The 9,336-nt window shown below is 37.2% G+C and overlaps 1 protein-coding gene across 2 annotated transcripts in view; it reads left to right on the top strand.

Annotated features, from left to right (window-relative positions):
- Positions 1–9,336, top strand: part of FCHSD2 (FCH and double SH3 domains 2) — a 197,332-nt gene that overhangs the window by 179,738 nt on the left and 8,258 nt on the right. For both annotated transcript variants that reach the window (XM_072969249.1, XM_006203362.4), the window contains exons 14-16: positions 3,302–3,436; positions 8,879–8,962; positions 9,082–9,259. In XM_072969249.1, the coding sequence (XP_072825350.1) occupies positions 3,302–3,436; positions 8,879–8,962; positions 9,082–9,259 (397 nt within the window). The remainder of the gene's footprint in view (positions 1–3,301; positions 3,437–8,878; positions 8,963–9,081; positions 9,260–9,336) is intronic.

A 9,336-nucleotide genomic window follows, 5' to 3' on the forward strand; every position in this document is an offset into this window, starting at 1 on the left:
ACTAGAATATAAAAGCAATGTCTTCCAAGTATATAAAAATACGTTTAAAGTAAGTTTTATGGCAATGTCCTGTGTGATCCTCATCTTTTATATGACACAATGCCCTGCTGGAAAACAGTAGAATCATAAGCCTGAGATGATTTGAAAGGTCAAGATTTGACTCTGTTTTGTCATCAATCTGCCTGACCAGACATGAATTATTTATAAGATGAGGCACATGATTACCTCAGTCAGCTGGGGAGAATTTTCAATTATAGTTATAAATGAGAATATTAAAGGGGCTTTGAAATGGAGGCAATAAATGTGATAGGAAGTATGTACTATTTTTTCTCCTGGAAACCTCTCCTATCCCCAATTCTATAGAATTTTATTAGGGAAATAGCAGTTAAAGAGTCAATTTTAAAACGTTAGTGATAATTACTCAAGAGAAATCACTTTAGCTCATTAAAAAGTAGAATTTAACAACATAGGCATCCTATACTTTTTGACTCATTGAATCCCGGGAACTCTTCTATGAACTTCTTCTCGATTTACTCTTTCCATATTCACAGAGCCCTCTGTGCCCTTAGCATTTGGTTGTGCTCATTTTCCACTCTTGATTGTGAACTCCTGCAAAGCAGACATTGTCCTTCATTTCATATCTAAGATCCTAGTGTGGTGTTCAGCATGTAGTAGGTATTTGATATTTTAATTAATTGTTCTACTGTGAGGCCCAGTTCTGACTGTCCATTCCTCATATCCTTAATTTGTAAACATTAGTGCCTTTGTCCATTTTAACACGGGGAAAAGTAGCCAACTAAGTATTTATATATAGCTAGAAACAAAGAAACCTTTGAGTCTGTTTTGTTTCTTCTTTATTGGTTTTTAGTTTAAAACATAAAACATGCTTATACTAATAGTTCAGATAGTACAAAGGTATATAAAAAACAAGTTGATTGCCTGTGTTCTCCAGTCTTTATTCTTCTTACTCTGCCTCCCTCTGTCAGATGTTTATGCTCAGATAGATATTATTTGTGTTTTAATATCATGGACAGTACTCTAGGTAAATACACTTTTACACTTAATATCATTTTAATTAATATGTATGTTTTAGCTATAGTGGATAATATACATTGAAACTGAGTTAAATTATTTCCTTTGTGCTCCCTTTCAAAAAGGATTGTGCCCCTTTTTTTGTGGCAAAATATACGTAACATAAAATTTACCATTTAAATCATTTTTAAATATATAGTTCAGTGGCATTCAGTACATTCACATTGTTGTGCAACCATAGCCATCATCTATCTCCAGAGCTCTTTTCATCTTGCAGAAGTAAAACTCTGTACCAGTCAAATAAAAACTCCCCATTCTCCCAACCCTCCAAATCCCTGGCAACCAACATTCTACTTTCTGACTGTAAATTTGACTCTAGGTACCTCATATAAGTAAAATCATACAGTATTTATCTTTTTGTGATTGGCTTATTTCACTTAACATGAATGTCCTCAAGGTTTATCCATACTGTATCATGTGCCAATATGCGCTTCCTTTTCAAGGCTAAATAATATTCTGTTTGGGTTGGGGTGGGGATTAGATGGATTTATTTATTTATTTATTTAAGCAGAGGTACTTAGGGGATTGAACCCAGGACCTCATGCCTGCTAGCATGAACTCTACCACTGAGCTATACCCTCCCCCAAGGCTGAATAATGTTGTTTTATGTATATACCACTTTTTGCTCATCCACTTGTCTCAGTGGATGCTTAGGTTGCTTCCACCTTATAGCTATTGTGAATAATGCTGCTGTGAACATTGGTGTACAAATGTCTGTTCAGGTCCCTGCTTTCAGAATCTTAGGAAGAAGAATTGAAAGAATAGAATAGAAATGGAAAGAAAAGAAGTGAAATTGCTGGATTATATGGTAATTCTATGTTAAACTTTTTGAGGAACCACCATACCATTTTCCAAAGTGACTGCACCATTTTACATTTCTGCCAGCAGTGCAACAAGTGTTCCAGTTTCTCCACATCCTTGCCAATACTTGCTTCCTGTTTTTTTTTTTATAATAACCATTCTGATGCATGTGTAATGGTATCTCATTATGGTTTTGATTTGCGTTGACCTGATGATTAGTGATGTTGAGCATCTTTTCATGTACTTATTGGCCATTTGTGTATCTTCTTTGAAGAAATGTCTTTCAAGTCCTTTCTCCATTTTTGAATTGGATTGTTTTTTGTTCTTGAAATTTAGGCAGTCTTTATGTATTCTGGATATTAATCCCTTATCAGACATGATAAGTTGGGTTGCCTTCTTACTCTGTTGTCCTTTGATGCACAAAAGTTTTTATTTTGATGTGGTGCAATTTGTCTTTTTTTTCTTTCATTGCTTATCCTTTTGGTGTGTATTCAAGAAATCATTGACAAATTTGGTGTCATGAAGCTTTTCCCCCATGTTTTCTTCTAAAAGTTTTATGGTTTTAGCTTTTACGTTTAGGTCTTTGATCCATTTGAGTTAATTTTTGTAAGATTAGAGCCTCACTTCACTCGTTTACATGTGGATATCCACTTTACCCAGTACCATTTGTTGAAAAGACTGTCCTTTCCCCATTGAATAGTCTTGGGACTCTTGTCAAAAATCATGTAACTATATATGTGAGGATTTATTTCTGGGCTTTCTATTTCCCAACTCATTTTTAATAGATGTCATTTATCTATAATATGGACACATCATAGTTTATTCAAATATTCCTCTATTGATGGAGATATAGGTTATGTCCAGGCTTTTGCCACTACAAGCAGTGTTGCAGTAAACATCTTAGAATATGTAGTTTTAATGATCCTGGTGCTTTTATTTCTTTATAATAGATTCACAAAAGTGAAGTTGCTAGACGAAGTGTTATATTTAGTTTTTAATTTCAGTAGGCAGGATTTTTTTTAAGGATATATCAGTTTACGTTTCTACCAGCCATAGATGAAAGCCTATTTTCCCACGTCATTGGTAGCATTTAGAAATCTTTTTAGTATTTTTTTATATGGTCAGTTTAAAATGGTAAGAGGCCTTTATTAGTATTTAACAGTGAAGAGTGAAAGGATACTGATAAATATTTCTTATATATTTGAAAGACATTTTACTCTTGGTTTTAAAAAGAAAAAAAATTCTGTCCTTTCATAACATGAGAAATGCAAGTGAGAACAGATACTTATTTCTGTGTCCAGCTGAATAAGTAAATTAAAATTTTGAAAAAAATCAGGCTTTAAGTGTTTTTCCTGCTTTCATCCATTTTGTTGAAGTAATCTAGCTAATGGCTTCTGATTTTTCCTAGCTTAATGCAGATACTGAAAGAGAAGAAGGAGAAGAGTTTGAAGACAACATGGATGTTTTTGATGACAGCAGTTCCAGCCCTTCTGGCACCTTAAGAAATTATCCACTCACCTGCAAAGTTGTTTATTCCTATAAGGTTTGTATTTATTTAACATATTTTTCATATTAAATTGTGACAATTCTTAAGATACATGTAACTGTATCTACCTGGCCTCTTCTAATGTGCTTAACATAAAATTGGTGTTCAGTTCATATTAGAGGCAACATAACATAATGGTAGAGTCTAGGCTCTGACATCAGACTGCCTCAGTTAAAATCCTGTCTCTGCCACTTGCAAGGTATTGACAATGCTGGGTCCCTTGGTCTCTGTGAGCCTCAGTTTTCTTATCTATATTATGAGGATAATATTGTAGGGCTAGATTGAAGACTAAATGAGATAACACTTTTATAGCAAAACAGTTAGCACAGTACCTGGCACCTAGTAAATTTTATGTAAATAGAACTCTTACCCTCATCAGTTGCCTTCTTGGCGCACAAGACCCTCCACTGGAATAATTCTCAGAGTTGATATTAAAAGAAAATTGTTTTACTAAGCAGTTTTGTTAAACTCTACCTTTCCTAATCTTAATATAACCACCTCTTGTTTCCATGTTAAGCAGAAACCTGGATAGATTCCTGACTTCCAAACTTGATTTGGTATAATAGTTCGTATCCTCTCTCACCCCTGCCCCGCTTTCACAGTAACTTTTCACTCGTACAAAGTAAATTGAGTTTTAATTACCCAGCTTCTCTCTTTCGCTCACTCCCTTCATCCAGTCAGTAGCCAGTCCTATTGAATCCACCTCCAAAACATATCCTAAATCCATTGACGTTTCATCACCTTGGTCTAGGCCATTGCTTTAATTGCTGTGAAAGAAAAAAACTCATAATTGGTATCCCTTCTTCATACTCGTCTACCAACAGTCCACATTCCACTCTGCAGCCAGAATTGTCTTTAACATATAAAGGATATTATTTTGTTTCCCTGCTTAAAACCCTTTATAAATTTTCCATCACATATAGAAGAACAAACACTTCACTAGGTTCTACAATGTCCAGATTGATCTGGCCCCTGCCAGTGTCCCTAGGTTCATGTCAGACCAACCCACCCAACTGCTACCCAACCCACTCACTACACATTAGCCGCTCTAGCTGCCTTTCAGTCTTCAGAAGCACCATGCTCCTCCCTGACTTGACAGCTTTGCACTTGTTGCTCCCCTACCTAGAATTGTTTTCTCCCGGATCGTGGTTGGCTGCCCACTGCTCTTCATATAGGCTCAGCTCAAATAGTGCTGCTTCAGGTCTCCCCTGATCTCCTAAATACATAACCCACTCCTCAGTCACTACTCTATCCCACTGCCCTCTTGCCGTCATTTATTTGCTATATAGCAGTTATCACCAGCCAAACTTAATCTTATTTGTTTTCATATTTCTTTGTCTAACTTGCTACTAAAGGCCCATGAAGGCAGAAGCCTTGTCTGTGTGTCTTCAGCACCCAGGACAGTGCCCGGCACATAGTAGGTCCTCAAGAGATAATTAGGACATGAACAAATGAATCCTCTTTTGGCTGCCATGCTAATGGAGACTCAGTGCTTAAGGGACAACAACAGAGGAAGGGTCTGGAGAGAATCTAAAACAGTCATACATGGGACAGTCTCACTTCTACCACCACCATCCCTAGGTAGCTACAAGCTGGCAGTAGTTACTCCTCAGTATCAGTGATTACCAGACTTTTTTATAGTTTAACATCCTTTCATTATATATTTAAGTTAATAATACTCCCTCTTTTCTAAAAGGGTTGGGTTGTTTTTTTTCCAATGTAAACTGTTTAGATAATCTTTTGAAAATTTGAAGTCATCCTCTGAGATTCTTGGAAAGGTGTTTTAGAATATTATAAAACTAGTGTTGGGAGTATTTCCCCATCTTCCCTCTCAGTATTATATTTGCTTTGAAGTTCCAGAATTAAAATTTAAGGTCCTTAAATGGAGAGGGTTCTGAGTGTCTGAGTGATTATAAACAGCTAGCATTCATCTGACATCCCCTCTGTTGGCGTATCCTAGGCATATTCATATGGTAAAACAGACTGTAAAATTTTTTTAATCAGTTACCATTGAACATTTATCGAGTGCCCAATATGTGATAAGTTTGGGGGATGCAAGGATGAATGTGACACCACTCCTGCCTCTCAGGAATGGATAGTCTGCAGGGAGTAAATATTAAATTGAAAAATAGAATATATTTGAAAGCATTTCTAATAAAGGTAAAACTGCTGATTCTTCCTATGATGATTAGGAGAAATTTTACAGATGAAGTAGCATTTCAGTTAGGTTATGAATAAGACCTTTCTTGATGCAGTGGTAAGATGGGGTAGGAAAAGAGCCTTCTAAGCAAAGAGAACAGCAGATACAGAGACACAGTTTAATGAGATAATAGGGTACTCAGGAAACATTAAACTCAGTGGTATGTGAGCATGTAGTGTGGGGAATAGAGCAGCTGGAAGAAACATGCCAGATAGTAAAGGGCCTTGTAGACCAGGCTGATGCTTGGCTTTTATCCTTGCTGAGAGAAGCCACTGGATGTCCTAAAATCAGACTAGGTTTTTAAAGAAGGTAACCCTGGTCATGGTGTAGGTGCCCTACAAGACAGATTAGAATTGAGCCTAACTAATAAGACTAACTATAAGCTTAATTGTTATTCCTGTAGTCCAGACCAGCAAAGAAAGCCTGAGTTAATCTGGTGAGAAAAAAAAAAAAGCCAAATTTAAGAATTGGAGTCAGAAGCCTTAAAAATGCTCATAACTTTGATCCTACTAGCATATATCCTAAGAAAGTGACCCACAATGTAGAAAAACATTCTGGATACAAAATGGTCTTTAATCATAGTACTTACTTTATAATAGTTCAAAGTTGGCAATCTAATAAGGAAATAGTTAAATCAGTTAACCGTTTGTATAATGTAACCATAACATAAAATATTACAAAGATAATTGAAAATTACATTAGTGAGTTTTTTATATAAGAAGAAATATGTCAAAAAAGTAAGACACCAAATTGTATATATCTTAAGACCTCAGTTATGTATTTCTAACTTTTCTACAGTGAACATGTATTACTTTTATAATCAGGAGAAATATATTATTTTAAAAGAAAACGGGAAATTTAGAGAGGTGGTGGTGGGAATGGAGGACCTGGCTGCTTCTGAAGTTCTGACTGGGCATTAGGACTTCAGGAGGTAGTGTGAGACCATGGGTTTATTTCATAACCATTTACTGACCACTTGCTGTCTTTAGTTGGTGTAAGTGAGAATTACATTCCGTGCCTTAAGTAAGTCATTCTACTAGGAAGCCCACAACTATAAAAAACTAACTAGAGTGCCAAGGTAGTCAGTGTTAGAGGGATGCACAAAGTCTTACAAGAACAAAAGGAGGAAAAAGCAACCAACTCATCATAGGTGGTCTTGGAAAACATATGCGCTGGGCCTCAAATCATGAGTAATAATAATGGCTACCATTTAGTAAGTCCTTTGTGCCTGGTATCATAAGTATGTACATACATATTTTTCTTTCTAATCCCTTCAATAACCCTATAAGGAAGATACTATCAACCAACCTATTAATTCAACAAATATTACTTGAGTATCTTCCATATACCATGCTGTGCTCTTTTCTAGCCTCGGGGATGTAGCATTGATCAACACAGACAAAAATCTCTGCCCTCACAGAGCTTACATTCTAATAGGAATCAAAAAGAAAACTGAGGCTGTTCGAGGTCTTAATGGTCCCTTTCCCATAGAAACAGGCTGAAGCTGGACTTGAATCCACAGTAATCTAAATCCATTCATCAGATGGAAAAGAGGGAGCAGGGCCTGCTGGATGGAAGGAACAGCCTGGTAAAAGCATAAAGGCAAGAAAGAGCATGGTATATTCAGAGAATAGAGAATAGTATGCTGGGGCCAAAGCATCAAGAGACCACAGGGTCCAAGCTCTTTAGGGTCTTGAGTGCTATGCAAAGAACTTGACCTTGTCAAGTGGAAGTATTGGTCACTACTAGGGATGGTATGATCAAGCTAGTATCTGCTTATAAAACAATGATGGACAACTTGCACAGACCTCTATGACTTTTTTTCACAAGGGCAGCAATATATTTTAAAAGTTGTTCTTCACCCTCCTGCTTTGGTCTCACATACATTGAAATCTGGTTATGTTGATACTTCTTAAATTTTACCGTGGAATTAGGAAAAACATTTTTGTTTATAGGTGTGTTTTGCTGGTATATTCAAGGCATAATGTTTCTGATTAGCAAAGAAATTCTGTTGGAAAAGCTATCAAGAATCAATGAGCTTTCTTTTTCTCATATTTTGAGATCAGATGTAACTACTTAAAATTCTGATCCTGGAGTATTTCTGTGATTGGTCAGCCATTTTCAATACTATTTTTCTGTCTCAAGCAGCTATTACAGCAATATGCAGAATCTGGGTTTGATAAAATGTACATGAAGTGGGAGGAAAGTGACCCATTTTCTTGCCTTATTTTCGCTTGTGTAACTTGGAGATATTTTACACTTTGAGAGATCTGAAAAACTATATGGTCTGATAGTTTTAACTGATTTTGGGACTTGGGAAAAGCTTTTAAGACTGTTCACTGGAGAGCCAGAAGATGCCTCCAGGCCCCTCCCTGTTACACATGACAGGCAAGTCTCTTTAGGAAACAAAGCCACATAGTCTCTCTCTCCAGTCCCTTTACAGAGCCCTGAGAGTCTGCTTTCAGATTCTACAGTCTCAGGGGCAATATTTTGGTGGCTTGTGCTCGTGGACTCCTGCTGTCAGGGAGAAAAAAACCATCACAATTAGTGACTTGTGCAGAAGCACCCAATGGGATCAGCCCAGTCTCCACAGTTAAGTTGGAGCATAATAATTCCAGACTTTGACCAATCTCAATCATTTCTCCTCCTACAACTTCCTTCTCTTGGCCACTGTTTTACAGTGATTCCAGACCAGGTCTAGGAGCTGCTTAAAGCTATCATCCAGTCCATGTACATAGCTCTTTGCATTTTCACAGCACGCACTTCCATGGTAGCCCTCTTGTACAGTTCTAATCCAGTGCTTTCTCCTTTGCCTGTGCTTCCCAAATCATTGATTCTGTCCATATTCATCCCCCATTGACTCCCTCATCCTCCTGAGAATGGCAGGATTGTCATTTTGAAGAAATGGAGACATCAAGAAGTTGAATAACTTACCAGTAGATACATAAGCTGGAGCTAGAACCCAAGTCCTCTACTTCCAGCAGAGTGCTGTGTTCACTGAACCTGATTGCCTCTTGAGGATTCCGTTTCTCCAGTTTTTGTTGTGGCTTTATTTTGTTTAGTTTTTTTAAAGTAAAACTTCACCTCATTATGATAGTTTTACAACACTTAAATTTTTATGTTCAATACATTTTTCAAAATCATTTCAATATTTTGATCCCCAGTTTTTGTTATGATCAGTTCGCATCTGCTCTTTATCTAACCTTTTTAATTTTGTCCATGACCATCCTACATTGCAGGCTTCTCAACCAGATGAGTTGACCATTGAGGAGCATGAGGTGTTAGAAGTGATTGAAGATGGAGATATGGAAGACTGGGTAAAGGTATATTCCTTTGCTCATATCGCCCCTTCTTGTGACTTTTTAGGAGTTTGTTTTGGTTCTTGTTGCACCCTGTCCAAATTGTGTGTGCAAACCTGTTTTGTCACATGTCTTTTACTCAGGCTCGAAATAAAGTTGGCCAAGTGGGTTATGTGCCAGAAAAGTACCTACAGTTTCCCACCTCGAACAGTCTACTGAGCATGCTGCAGTCCTTGGCTGCTTTGGACAGTCGGTCACACACATCCAGCAATTCCACGGAGGCCGAACTCGTTTCAGGCAGCCTCAACGGAGATGCCAGTGGTAAAGACTGAAACAAGGCACTCTTTATTTGGTCACATTTGACCTAAATTGTATTACCCTGGAGTCAGCCTTCAGTA

The sequence above is a fragment of the Vicugna pacos genome, chromosome 10, assembly GCF_048564905.1.
Source record: "Vicugna pacos chromosome 10, VicPac4, whole genome shotgun sequence".
Classification (NCBI taxonomy): domain Eukaryota; kingdom Metazoa; phylum Chordata; class Mammalia; order Artiodactyla; family Camelidae; genus Vicugna; species Vicugna pacos.